General features: G+C 42.1%; 1 protein-coding gene across 2 annotated transcripts in view; it reads left to right on the plus strand.

Moving 5' to 3' along the window:
• The window catches only part of ANKDD1B (ankyrin repeat and death domain containing 1B), a 34,538-nt gene that overhangs the window by 11,665 nt on the left and 8,671 nt on the right, over positions 1 to 14,202 (plus strand). For both annotated transcript variants that reach the window (XM_079995588.1, XM_079995589.1), the window contains exons 8-12: positions 62 to 160; positions 1,753 to 1,851; positions 5,257 to 5,355; positions 6,954 to 7,052; positions 12,001 to 12,096. In XM_079995588.1, the coding sequence (XP_079851714.1) occupies positions 62 to 160; positions 1,753 to 1,851; positions 5,257 to 5,355; positions 6,954 to 7,052; positions 12,001 to 12,096 (492 nt within the window). The remainder of the gene's footprint in view (positions 1 to 61; positions 161 to 1,752; positions 1,852 to 5,256; positions 5,356 to 6,953; positions 7,053 to 12,000; positions 12,097 to 14,202) is intronic.

Here is a 14,202-nt window from a genome sequence, read left to right on the forward strand (position 1 = left end):
AGATTGAACCATTGCATTGTCTATAATACAAGTTCAAACCTTATGTATTGTTTTGTTATAGAATGGTGAAACCCCGTTTTACCTAGCTGTGGAAGGAGGCCACGAAGGGTGTGCCGATCTGTTATTGGAAGCCGGAAGTGACATCAATATTTCCAACAAAGTATGTTGATATTCTTAGACTGCTATCCTATATCATCAATCTTAGAGTAAGCCTCACCAAATACAATGAGACTTTTAAAATATATAAACAGATTGCTTAAATAATCTATAACTGAAGAAACTTTAGTCTTTTTAATCTCTCATCTTGTGGAAGCTCAAGAAAACATGCCAGGCTTTCTTTTGGCAGAAACAGAAAGGAAACTCCTCCCACCCACCCGGTCTAGTAAGATTTAAAAAGCATGTAAACTGGAATGCCCAGTTATTTGCTAATGGTGTCTCTTAGTTATAAGCATTCACATTCTAATTGAAATCAGTGGTGTGGAATAGCTGCCAAGGGGAGAAGCAATGGCTGTCTTTCTTGAATCATGATTTTTCTGCTTTCCACGTCATAGAGCATAATCCTATGCATGTTCATGCATCTTCATTCAAGCCAGATGCACAAGGGGAGGAGAAAGAAGGGAGCCTGTGAGCATATGGCTTATTCTTGGTCCATGGTTTCTTGAGCCAAGCTTGTGATACCTTAACTGGACCATAGCGAACCACAGGCCAAATCCATTCCACCACCTTAGACATCCATAAGTCTCATGGACTTCATTCTACCAATTAGCCTTCTGTTATAAGAAAGTGGTACGGGCTTCGTGAAGTATTACATCATGTTAATATGGTGAGGCGTTTGTATGAAGTAGCCACAACAGGAAATAATATTATGTCAGGCCATTAAGAAGTTAAAAAGAGCCACTGGTTAATCAAACTAAAGGCCCATCAAGTCCAGCATCCTGTTCTCACAGTGGCCAATCAAATGCCTATGGGAAGCCCATAAGCAGGACCTGAGTACATTCTGCTTACTTGTGATTCCCAGCAGCTACCGTATTTTTTGCCCCATAGGACGCACCAAGTTTTTTTGGGGGGAAATAAAGGAAAAAAAAATTATTTCCCCCCCCCCCGGCGCTTGTGGGGCCGGCAGCAGGGAGAAGCGCTCTTCTCCCCGCCGCCCGCCTGCAGATCAGGTCCGGGGACAGCGGGAGGACGCGCTGCGCCTCTCAACTGTCCCCGGAGCTTGTGGGGCCGGCAGCGGGGAGAAGCGCTCTTCTCCCTGCCGCCCGCCTGCAGATCAGGTCCGGGGACAGCGGGAGGACGTGCTCCGCCTCCCAGCTGTCCCCGGAGCTTGCGGGGCTGGCGGCCAGGAGAAGCACGCGTCTCCCCGCCGTCAGCCTCCAAACCATATCGGGAGACAGCGGGATGGCAGCGTTGTAGGACTGGCGCTGCGGCTCTCCTGAAGCGCACCGACCCCTCTCACTCTCCAGGCTTCAGCGAAAGCCTGCATTCGCCCCATAGGACGCACACGCATTTTCCCTTCATTTTTGGAGGGGAAAAAGTACGTCCTATAGGGTGAAAAATACGGTAGTTTTCAGAGGCTTACTTCCTCTGCCAATGGAGGTAGAGCTTTGTGGATTGTAGCCAGAGAACATGTTCTCTGAATGGTGGCAAACTGGTTTCCTTAATAATTTCACCTGCTTCTTGAAATATCTTCAGAGAACATTATTTTTTTAATTACTTTGAAATAGAAACTGCTCTCCATTGTCTTTCCTTTAGCACGATACCAGTGCATTGCAAATAGCAACCCAGAATGGACATACAGCTTTGGTCACATTTCTTATCAATAAAAATATAGATCTGGGAGTGCATCCTCAGGTGAGTACTTTTAAAAAAAAATCAGGTTATGCCCTTTATTTTGCAGGCACCTCTTGATATTTATTGACAAGATTCTCTGAAAGTAGTGGTAGCTAGCTATGTCTAAACCAGCATACAAAACAAGGTGAGCCCATAGCCAGTATAGATAAAGACGTTAAAGACGTACAAGCTTGCTTTGGCACAAACCTCTCTGTGTTAGAAGTCTACTTCATCCAATGATTAAGTGTTATCCCGAGCTACAGGATATTCTGAGTTAACCCTAACTTTAACTACATGTGTGGTGGTGCATTTTCAACAATAAGGTCATGAAATGAAATGCAGAAAGTTCAGGCAGCCTCACATCAAATCTTCCACAGCTTCCAGACTGCCAGCCCACACACCCCAGGGTCCAGCTGCAACTTCTTAGAGGTTTCTGCAGAGAGAGTCCTTACGAGAATGGCCCTACTCCTGATTAGTCCTTTACTCACAAGGAGTCCTCATCTGCAACAAAGCACTCATCCTGACTGGTCTCGTTTGGGGCTCAGGGGTCATTTTGCCTCTGTTTCAGATGTTGAGCTGTCTTTCTGCAAGGAGGGATCCCTGTCAGCCCCTCCACCCGACAGTTCTAGATCCTCCATACCTGTTATTCTGGGCTGTTCTTGGGGCTCCAGATCATTTACAGCCAAATCCTATATAAACAAGTTTATAAACTTTAGTTAATTTTAACTATAGCTTAGCATTATGTGCCAATCTGGTTAAGGAACTGTCATTGCCCCAAAGCTACAAAGCCACAGGTGAGGAGCGATGGAAAATTTAAAGGCATGACTGTTCTTGCTAGTGATTTTAACTGTTTTGTGACTTAATACACCAAGGTTTAAGTGGACATCTGCCAGATACATCAGCCTTAAATATTTGGTTTATTAACTATGGTTAATGTCAACTGTGCCTTAGGGTTAGGTGCAAACTAGGCCATAATGTGATAAGTCACAGTTGACAACATCAAGGCTGTTGATGAATTGTACTTCAATGGTTTCAAACTGCAGTCTCCCTTTGAAGTTTATTTTTTCTCCTGAAAATCCTATGAATAATGAGAACTAGCCAATTAAAGTTAAAACGTCTTAGGCTTTGTTGGTTTCAGTGGGAATGAGTTTAGCATGTGTCTGACTCTTTCATGGAAATCAATGAAAATTAAATGTGTCAGGATTGTGTCTAATAGCATCAACATTTTTTTAATAAAAAAAATCAGAACACATACATTTCCAAATGAAATACCTACGCAGAGCTTCCTGCAGGAGAGTGATACTGTTATGCAAAGGACCGTATGTTGCTGTCCTGTTGCTACCAGTTGTATATGTACGATCAACATGTTTATTATCAACGAAAGAGAAATATGTTTGTATTCCAACACATTTGGAGCTGAGATTATATACAAAGTCATCAGCATTAGATTCAACTCTCATACAGTTCTTGTGGTTAAACATTTAGTTCTTGCTGGTATCATCTGAGAAACATATTTTGTTTGCTATTAAAAGCTTTTCGTCACATTTTAAAATCTTGGCTAGCCCCGATGTACAATTTTATTTACTTAATTTCCCACCAGCTGTTAATGGTAGATAAAATTCATCCAGGTTTCATTCCTAGAGGGAATATGTTGAGACTGAATCTAAAATTGTTGTACTGTATGTATCACTGACATGAAAACATATTTTTATTAAATTGAGGAAAGGCTCAGGAGTGTGTTAAAACTTGGAAACTTTAGTGAAAAAACTGAAGATAACTTAGTTTATGTAGCTAATTAACATTTTACCTAATTTATCCCCCCCCCCCCATTTTAGGCTACATGAAAATGTCTATATTTTGCTGATAGATCATTATTACATTTATATCCTGTCCTTTATCATATTTGCATCCTTAGCAGAGAGTTTTTCTTATTGTATTGTCAGGGGATAGAACAAGTAAAAAAGGAACATTGCAAACCCTGCTTTAAGTATGTATATGAATGTATGAATGTACATACAAGGGGCTGCACCCCTGTTTTCTTCTCTCATATTTTGCAGCTCCTCTTTGATGACGCACCTCATTATTACATTCACCCCCTTTTCCCTATCTCTTTCTTCCTTTTTCCAACTCCCCATTACACCTATTTTCATGCATCCTCCTCCCTCCTGTTCTAATTCTGCAAATACATTTGCACACAACCCCCATGCTGGTATATGTTACTGTGTTTTTTAGATCAATAGAATCTTAAGAGCAAGCCTGTCAGCCTGTTCAGCTGGAGACTGAGTGGATGGATGTTGGAGCTTCTTGTTGATTAACAACACATAACACCAGGAATTAAATACATTATGTGAAAGTACTATGGAATATTTGAGGGCTCTGCATCCTTTAACTCTTTCACCAAGCTGAGAAAAAAAGAAGGCAGGCAAGGAAAGAGGGAGAAGATTGAGTACAGCAAGAAGGGAGGTACAGTGAGAGGAAAATGGCATTTAAAACAATGGCAGAAATTTGAGCAGAGGAGGCAGAGGGTGTCAGTGAGAGAAAAACAGCGGTTTAAAACAATGGCAGAAGTTTAAGTAGAGCAAGCAGTTCAGACCCCATGATAAAAAAAATGATATTAATATATATTTTGTTATTTTGCCCCAACATGCATCACTTTATATTGGGTTACATTAAATTGCGTTTGCCATTTTACTGCCCATTCACTCCTTTTGGAGTTCTGCACTCTACATCCCTCCTGCTACTTACTGTACTTTTCCATGTATAAGACAAGGTTTCCCCCCATTAAAAAATTTTTTAAAAATTGGGGTCGTCTTATACATGGGTAGCCCCCCAAAAACTTGGCAATCCTCCCCCCCAAAAGCTCAACAACTCTGGGCAATCTCCCCCCATTTTCTTAATTTTGAGTCCCCCAAAATAGGGGGCATCTTATACAAGGGGTGTGTTATACACGGAAAAGTACGGTAATCAGTTCCTGATCTGCAAGAGGACCTCTCCCCATATCTTATTCTATAAGCTGCTAAGCTTACTTAGGAGTCTTTGGTGAGGTACTTTGTCAAAAGCTCTTTGAAAGAACCAATTGGCCAGCCACTATTTAAAAAACCTTTAGGTAAAAACACTTAAATCAGGATTTGAAGAGTTCAGTTTTTAATTGGGCCTTCCTTTTGACATACATACATACATACATACATTTATCATCACATTTATCACCTTGTTACATTGCAGTTCATTATAAATAACACCTTTTTATTGCCAGCACACTTGGCAAACATAATTCTCTTGGCAGAAATAATTTGGCTTCCTTCTACTCAAAGGATTATTTTTTCCTGAAGTGTGGACACGTGGTCAAGCAATATCTCTTCTGAACAAGAATACTTGGGTTTGACATTTTCATCATGCTGTTGTAACAAACTTTTCCTCTCTCTACAGCAAAAGAGTCCTCCACTCCATTTGGCTATCTTAAAAAATAACCTACCTGTGGTAAATAGTTTAATAGAAGCTAACCATGATATAAACTCGCTCGATCAGGTGAGAACTTGTGCTTACAAGATGAAATCTCGTATTTTCTTACCTGCGTTACGTTCTTATCTTTGTAATAAGATGGGGAAGGTATCAGTTGGCTTGATACATGCCAAGTGACTACTCTGTACAGTTACTATTTTGATAATGTCAAAGAATGCACTTAGATTCTGTATTCTCACCACATTTGCCTGTTTTAATAGCATAGACCTTGACTGTCTAAAACAGCTTTTGTCACCCTGGTGCCCCCAGATATTTTGGACTATATTCGTCCCAGCCAACAAATATTTGTATGCAGTATATATGCAAGGCTGTATCTTACCTTTCCTTAGAAATCTTCCCCTCCCTCCTCCAGCTGCCATTGTTGGAAATTTCTCCAGCCTGTTTTATTGTGAAGATGGCAGGATTTATTGCCTACCTTCCTCATAAGTTTCTACCTTACAGGTGCACCATCTTCTCTTTGTGCATCAATTAAGTATAATTACATTTGCCAGGGGAAAGCTAGGTTCCCCTCCCCAAATTATTTGCTGTTTCTGGAAATCCCCTTGTTTCTTTTGAAACCCTGTGCTTTGATGCACAATTTGTATTTAAAACAATGGGTCAGCATCACATTTATCATTTTAAATTGAGATCAAGAACTTATTTTAGACATATTCCTAGACCCCAGATAGAAAATATATCAAAATATCCACTGGATCATTGGTGTGGGGAAGAGATGTTCTTGCAAGAACCCAAAGGGATTAGAACATTTGAGTAGACCATTCATAGGATTGCATTATAAAATGAATAATGGAGTAATTTTGGGGGAACCCAATTTACACCATATAAAACTAACATTCAGGCAAGGCCTCTTTGCTGTGAGGAATTCAATACACATTTAAAGCAAAATGTATCAGATTTGCACTTTCTGAAAGAACATGGGAACCAAAACAGAGCCATCCTTTGAAATTTGCACTTATCTGAATATTGCAGTCCGGTTCTCCAAACAAACTATGTTTACAAGAATGCAAAAAGAATTGAGGGGAAAGTGTGCATAAAAACGAAGATATCAGTGAAAATCAACATACAAAAATCCGTTCTATTGGAACAAATTGCTTGCAAAAATGTATACATTAGTCAAAATTGTGTGTGTTAGGAGAAATTCACACAAAAATGTTCATGAATTTTCATAAGGTTTTATTTAAAAAAATAAATCACAAATTGCTGCAGGATGTGGAGAACTAAATTTAAAAGTGAGAAAGTGAGACAAGTGGAATTGACAGGTCCTTCCATTCTTAGCACTCGCATGAAGAATAGCGCTAGTGAAATAGGCTTTCCCACCCTGTGTGTCCTATGCCATCCCCAAGTCTACCTAGAACAGATTTAGGGAATCATGGGGGGAGGAGAGCAGGGAGGACATTCCATTGATGTTGCAACATTCTCTTTAGCACTATGTTGAATACAACCCACTGAAGGCAACGGACATTACTAATATGGGTCCATTCATTTAAATGGGTCTGCTCTGAGTTGAACTTAGCTTTGTACAACCAACTGACTTTTTTGCCATGTTTTTGTTAGTGGAGGACGTTCCTTAATAACATTCTTCTGCTTTGTCTTATTTCTGCAAGAGACATCAAACACCTTTACACCTGGCAGCAGACCTTGGAAATGTGGAAGTAATTGAAATGCTGCTAAAGGCAGGTTGTGACTTGAAAATTGTGGACAAGGTACTTTCTGTTCGTGTTTCTGTGAAAATGCAATTGCTCCACATGTCCTGTTCTGTAGAACAGGCTGCTCTTTTCAAATATTACCCACTGATATATATAACTCTTGATTTAACTTCTCTCTTAAAACCTACAAGTGCATGGCAATAGTAAGCAATCTGTGAGATCAAACATACAGTACTTACTGTTCTTTCTTTTTGAAAGGCTGAGCGAGATATAAAATACTCCTTTTCAGAGAAACACTTTCCCATTCTGATTCATTGGGTTCCATTTAGCAGCCATTTTGAAGCCTCTCATCCAATTGTGCGTTGATGCATCTAAACTTTTCCTTTCTATTGGGACATGCATTCCCCAAATATAAAAAAATACAAAGCAATGTAAGTCACACTGGCCCAGTTCACATGTCATGGTAATCTATAGTTAATGGGTTTTCTCCTCAGAATCACATGGGGAGGAAAAAACCATGGTCCCTGGCTTTGCGTTATGTCAAGGAGACAAACAAATCATGATCAGTAAACTAAGAACAAGTCTTAGCTACAGATTGTGGCTTCCTGGGAGCAAAATAATCCATGATCCCTGAATCATACATAACACCTAGAGATTTTTGAAATATTATAAATGCTATAAAATAAAATAACCCAGATCAATGTCTGCATGGATGAAGCCACGTAATTCATTCTATGCATAGATGACTGAGCCAATTTGAATGCTTCTATGGGGGCCAAGGCCCAGGCTATCAAAAGCTGCATTAGTCAAGTTCTATTGTGGAAGTTAAACCTATCCATTCACATTTAAGTTACTGACCTAAAAGGCAGGCCCAAGAGGAGTAATTTGGTGGAGTGTCTGAGAAGAGAATGTTACTTGAATTTATTATGCAGTGCCTTAAGTAAAAAATCTGGAGTAGCCCAACCTGCTTGGCAGGGGGTTGGACTCGATGGCCCTTGTGGTCTCTTCCAACTCTATGATTCTATAACCAAGACTCGGCAATAACTCTCTTGGCCCACAATTAATGCTTTTGTGCATTGTGCTTTCTGTGACATAGATCCAGCAAGCTGAACATTATCTAGGTACCAAAGGAATGAGTCCCTGTCAGAGAAAAAGGTGGGATAGAAATAAACATATGATGATGATTTTTCAAAAATAAGAGATTGGAATGACCTAATGTAAAACTAGGGACCAATCCAAGATATGAAATGGTGAAATGTCATTCAGGCACACTTTCAAAGAGTGAGTCCCACTGATTGCAATGGGATTTGCTTCCAAGCAAATATGCCTAAGTTTCTTTTGCTTATCAGTGTGACCCTCATTCTGTGGAGCAAAGGCTTCAGTTGCAGCATGTCTCTGAGTACCATTTGCTAGGAATTGCCAGTGGGCAAAGTGCAGCTATGCTCCCATCCAGCTTGCAGGCTTCCTAGAGGTGTTTGGCTGGGCAATGTGAGAACAGAATGCTCTCACAGATGGGAGTAGATGGAGCATTGGCCTGATCCAACAGGCTCGTCTTCATTCTTATGTTGCTGCGCTTGAAGCATGCTTCTGTCCCTTTGTGAGGCATACACCTGCCTTCTCTCTGCCCCCGGCACCGCTGTCGTAAGTCTAGGTTAGATTACACCTAACGCAATGGAATGAATTTCCCTCTCACACGGCTTTAGCTCTTTAGCACATGGAAACTCTGGAAAATTTATGTTGTGGACAGCTGTTTTCAGTGTATTTTGATCTATTTTATCTGTTTGTTCATCCGCTTTCTTGTCCAGAGATTCTACTCTTTTATCCAAGGATTCCAATTTTTCATAAATTTTCTCTAGGATTGAAGCAGTTGCTCCTGAGGCCATATCTTCCAACTGTAACTGCTCAATTTCTTCTTCTCCCCCTGCCAGCGGCAGAGTAGATACAATTTCTTCCTCCCCTGCTACCGGCAGAGTAGGTACAGATGATCTACATGTCTGTAATGCTGAGGTTAAAGTTGTTTGTCTAGTTCTTACTCCCTTTTTTCTTGTGCCACTCATTCCAACTTTATCTAACAGTCAAGGTCAAGCTGAGTTGTTCCCATGAGAATTCCACAGCCCAAGAGTAAACAATCGTATAGGAGGAAAGGAAAGAGAAAGTAAAATAATGTCACTGCTGTAAGTCCAGAATCCTTTAGAGGGAGCTTGCAATGTCTTGAGAGAAGAAGTCAAATCAAATAAAATCAATAAAGTCAAATTTAATGTCCATAGACCTTCAGTAGTTAATGCTTAGCAGAGTTAGAATTGACAGCAAAACATTGTTTCTGACAAGTGTCAACTGGTGTTTCAAAGTAGCAAGTCTTAAAATGCTCTAAATGTTGCAAGTCCAAATACACAATAGCCAAGTCTGCAAACTGACAGTTCTGCTGTTCAGGCAGCCCAAGTACCTGGGCTTCTCAATCACAATTGTAGTTCCCAAAGAAGAAGATTAACACAGTCCAGGTAGAAGATAAATCCAATAGATAAATTAAGTCTAAAAGCAGCTTCAATGGGTGCTCAAATCAGATAGTTTAAAAAGCCTCTACAATGGCTCCACTCCTCCAGCTCCTTTTGCTTTGAAATTTAAATAGCAGCGGAAGACGGACTTCCTTTTAACATCTCTCCGCTTTCAGCCAAATTTCCATTAATTTAGACTCCAATTGTGAAAAGTCCCTCCTTACTCACGGGTTGTTGCTTTTCTATTCCGAGTATTTGAGGAAAAAAGGTCAGCGCTCACCGACAGCAGCTGCGCGGCTTCACTCTACAGAGTAGTGATCGACTCACAGTGCCGCAACCCCTCCACGATCCGAGGCTCCTTACGGGGTCTCTTCAACGCTTTAAGGGTCGCTTCTGGCACCCGCCGAGTCCCACGTCCCCAGGCTCTTGCTGCCTGGGGTTTTCCAGCACGGGTCTCCGCTTTGCCGTAGCGGACGACCCGATTCCGTAGAGCTTCCTTCTCACAGTGCGAGAAGGACCACCATTGTCGTTCGCGCCGCCTCCGGAAGTCCCCTTCAGTGTAAATCCACTCACATAAAAGGATTACTGAGATAACCCGGTAAAGTCACAGAATTATGTGTGGCCTTGAACTGTCAGTAGCTGGGATGTACTTGGATTACAGAGCAGCCAGTGGCTGGCTGAGGAGAGATGGAGGTGCAGCACTGTGAAAGCAGCCGTTGTTAGTGAAGAATTTAACTTTTTTACGAACTTGCTTTATCAGGGCTGTTAAGCAAAGTCAAGTGATTTGGGGCAGGATTCAGCTAATGCAAGGGTCAGGAACCTTTTTCAGCCATGGGGCGGTCCACTGTCCCTCAGACCATGAGGTGGGCCGGACTATATTTTGGGGGAAGAAATATTCCTATGCCCTACAAATAACCCAGAGATGCATTTTAAATAAAAGCACACATTCTACTCATGTAAAAACATGCTGATTCCTGGACCGTCCGCGGGCTGGATTTAGAAGGCAATTGGGCCGGATCTGGCCTGCGGACCTTAGGTTGCCTACCCCTGAGCTAATAAGTCCTATCAGCAGGGGCCCTGCACAAGGACTTCCACTTGCGTAATGGGGCTTTCCTACTCTTCTCACCCCTCTGCCCCCACCTCCCACAATTGGCTGGGGGAGGGGAGAACCCCTGGAACACGGAGGAAGGGGAGAGGAGGGGGAGATCATCCTGTCTGGCTAGCTGAAATGCTTGCTCTGACAGAACAATCACCTTACCATGATATTGGTTTAGAGCCTGATATAAGACAGGAGAATATGGCCATACTCACACATTGTGCTAAACCATGACTTGGAATAATGTTAGCAGAGAGTGCTGGTGCTCCCTGGGAAGTCAAAGGACCCCCAAAAATGTGCTTTTAAAAAGGATTGTGAGTTTGGGAGCTGTGCAGATGCACATGCCTATAGACCCCCCCCCCACATCCCAGGGCTCCAACCTAAGCCGGGGAGCACTTGACCCTGAATTATATTGCTTTTTGATGGAAGGGAGGAGATAGCATTTAATTAGGGTTAATTTGGTCCACCAACTTGATTCAAAATGGCACCTGGCATCCAAATGTAAACGAAGTCTGCTGCCTCCACCTTCGGAACCCTCATGCTGAGTTTGGTTTCTCAAGAGGCATCCAGATTGATGCAGGTTGGAACTGTCATGCCGGATTTGGCAAAGACCCACCAAATGCAGCAACAATATCTTCAGAGGGAACCAAACCACCATAGTTTGTACCTGTTATGCCAAAAAATAGGTGAAGCCATGGCAAAAGGGAATTGGAGAACTTAATGGAAGATAAGCCATCATGCTCCTGAATGTTAGTTGCTGGGGATCACAAGCAGGACTATGCTATTGTACTCGTGTCCTGATTGTGGGTTTGCACGTAGTCATTGTGCGAACAATTCCTTATGTTTATGTGTGTTTTTTCTTACTGTGATTAATTTCTATAGCGGAAACTGCTGTATGAGAGCTAGACCCCACATGGCAGCCTACAAATACTTTAAATAATTTTAATTTTTACGAATTTGAAATACCCATTATATTGAGCTCTTCCCTACGCCTAGATACTGTGTTTCATGCTTTGGGATAGTTGTTATACACATAATTATAGAACCTGCTAACTGTTAGCAGCTAACAGTTTGTTCTTGTTGCTTTGATTTTCCACTATCCATATCCTGTGACACTGACAGTAAACAAGTTAATGTAATAAGCGAAACAGTGCACCGTTAATGGAAAAGTGTATTATAATTTGCCTGGTATTAGTACACCATTAGTTCCCGATATTGAAGAGAGATTTTTTTTGGGATGAGCTCTTAGATCCTAATGACTACTACTTACTTTAGTTTTAGTATGCGTTTCCCCTTTTTGTGTTTGTTAATATTTCAAAATTCAGTTTTTAAAAAATTGAAAAAAGATGAAGCTGCTAACCTCTTTTAGATTGGCCTTTTTCAAGCTTTAATTGATTCACACTGTTTGCCTTTTCAGCAAGGAAAAACTGCACTAGCTGTAGCTTCCAGGAGCAATCATGCCTTGATTGTAGATATGATTATAAAAGCAGAAAGGTATTACACCTGGAAACAGGTAAGAAAAAACTCTGGTTTATTTATCCTTTTGCTAACACATATTTATCCAATAAGTGAAACCATTTCCCCAAAATATGTTAATCTAATGGCTTTGGATACCCAAACTCTAAGGTGGGCTTCCTTGTAAAGGGGCTAGAAAATGCTAGAGAGAAAGTGGGCATTTCTTTTTCTTATTCCCATTGCATCTTTTGTTTATGTCTTCACTGTTATCCAACAGCATGTTGAGTTAGATGCTGAGCTATCTTCCAGAAGTTTCTTGGCATCTTGATGAACTTGGTGTTTCCCATTCTTAACGGACTGTATGGGAAATGGCGGAAAAAATCAGTATGTTCTGCCTACCCAAAGATCCTTTCCATACAGCACAATCTGGTGCATATTTACTTAAAAGTTAGTACTGCCGTGTTTGTTGGGGTTTATTCCCTTGTAAATATGTTTAAGATTGCAGCTTTGGAGACTTCTCTATTTTAAGTCAGTCTACCTTCTGCTGTGGCTGGGTTTAAAGGTGGGGGGAGGTTTTCCCCACTGGGGAAATTATTTGCCTACTCATGCACCTTTTATTGCCCAAATTGCATTATGTTACAGTCTGATTGTATGAATGGTTCATTAAGGTGAGCACACACTCATGTTTTGGCATTGTCACAGCACATGTTTAGAACATTTGCAGTGGCATTCTTGGCAGCGACTACAGTGAACATATGGGACGCGGGTGGCGCTGTGGTCTAAACCACAGAGCCTAGCAATTGCCGATCAGAAGGTTGGCGGTTCGAATCCCCATGACGGGGTGAGCTCCCGTTGCTCGGTCCCTGCTCCTGCCAACCTAAGCAGTTTGAAAGCACATCAAAGTGCAAGTAGATAAAGTGCAAGGTACCGCTCCGGTGGGAAGGTAAACGGCGTTTCCGTGCGCTGCTCTGGTTTGCCAGAAGCGGCTTAGTCATGCTGGCCACATGACCCAGAAGCTGTATGCTGGCTCCCTCGGCCAATAAAGCAAGATGAGCACCACAACCCCAGAGTCATCCACGACTGGACCTAATGGACAGGGGTCCCTTTACCTTTTAAAGTGAACATGGTGTGTTGGCTGGCCACACAATGAAATTGTGGGGTTTTTGTGTGTGGGTGATTGGGCTCCATTTGTTTATTTCATGTCTGAGGCTAGCCACATAATATGGATTATGTTCAACCCTCCCATTGCCCCCGTGGAACCACATGGGCCCAATGAAAACAGTTTGGCCTGCAGCAAGCTCAGAGATCCCGCAGGACAGATCACATGCCTCTTGGAAACTACAACTTCCATGATGCCACAGGACTTTGGAAATACTGTGCATGAATGGGCACATTCAGGTCCTCCTTGTGCAGCTTATGAAACAGAAGTAGAAGATAGTGATAAAATATGAAGCTCCAACTGGGATACAGATCCTAAAAATCAGGGTATTGTTGGTGTGCTCCTTTTTACAGAACTAGGAATAATAATAATAATAATAATAATAATAATAATAATAATAATTTATTATTTATATCCCGCCCATCTGGCTGGGCCTTCCCAGCCACTCTGGGCGGCTTCCATAAAAACCAAAAATACAGTAAAATCACACGTTAAAAACTTCCCTGAACAGGGCTGCCTTAAGATGTCTTCTGAATGTCAGGTAGTTGTTTATCGCTTTGACATCTGCTGGAAGGGCGTTCCACAGGGTGGGCGCCACTACCGAGAAGGCCCTCTGCCTGGTTCCCTGTAGCTTTGCTTCTCGCAATGAGGGAACCGCCAGAAGGCCCTCGGCGCTGGACCTCAGCGTCCGGGCAGAATGATGGGGGTGGAGACGCTCCTTCAGGTATACTGGACCGAGGCCGTTTAGGGCTTTAAAGGTCAGCACCAACACTTTGAATTGTGCTCGGAAACATACTGGAAGCCAATGTAGGTCTTTCAAGACCGGTGTTATATGGTCTCGGCGGCCGCTCCCAGTCACCAGTCTAGCTGCCGCATTCTGGATTAGTTGTAGTTTCCGAGTCACCTTCAAAGGTAGCCCCACGTAGAGTGCATTGTAGTAGTCCAAGCGGGAGATAACCAGAGCATGCACCACTCTGGCGAGACAGTCCGCAGGCAGATAGGGTC

The sequence above is a fragment of the Podarcis cretensis genome (assembly GCF_951804945.1).
Source record: "Podarcis cretensis genome assembly, chromosome: 11".
In the NCBI taxonomy this organism is placed as follows: Eukaryota; Metazoa; Chordata; class Lepidosauria; order Squamata; family Lacertidae; genus Podarcis; species Podarcis cretensis.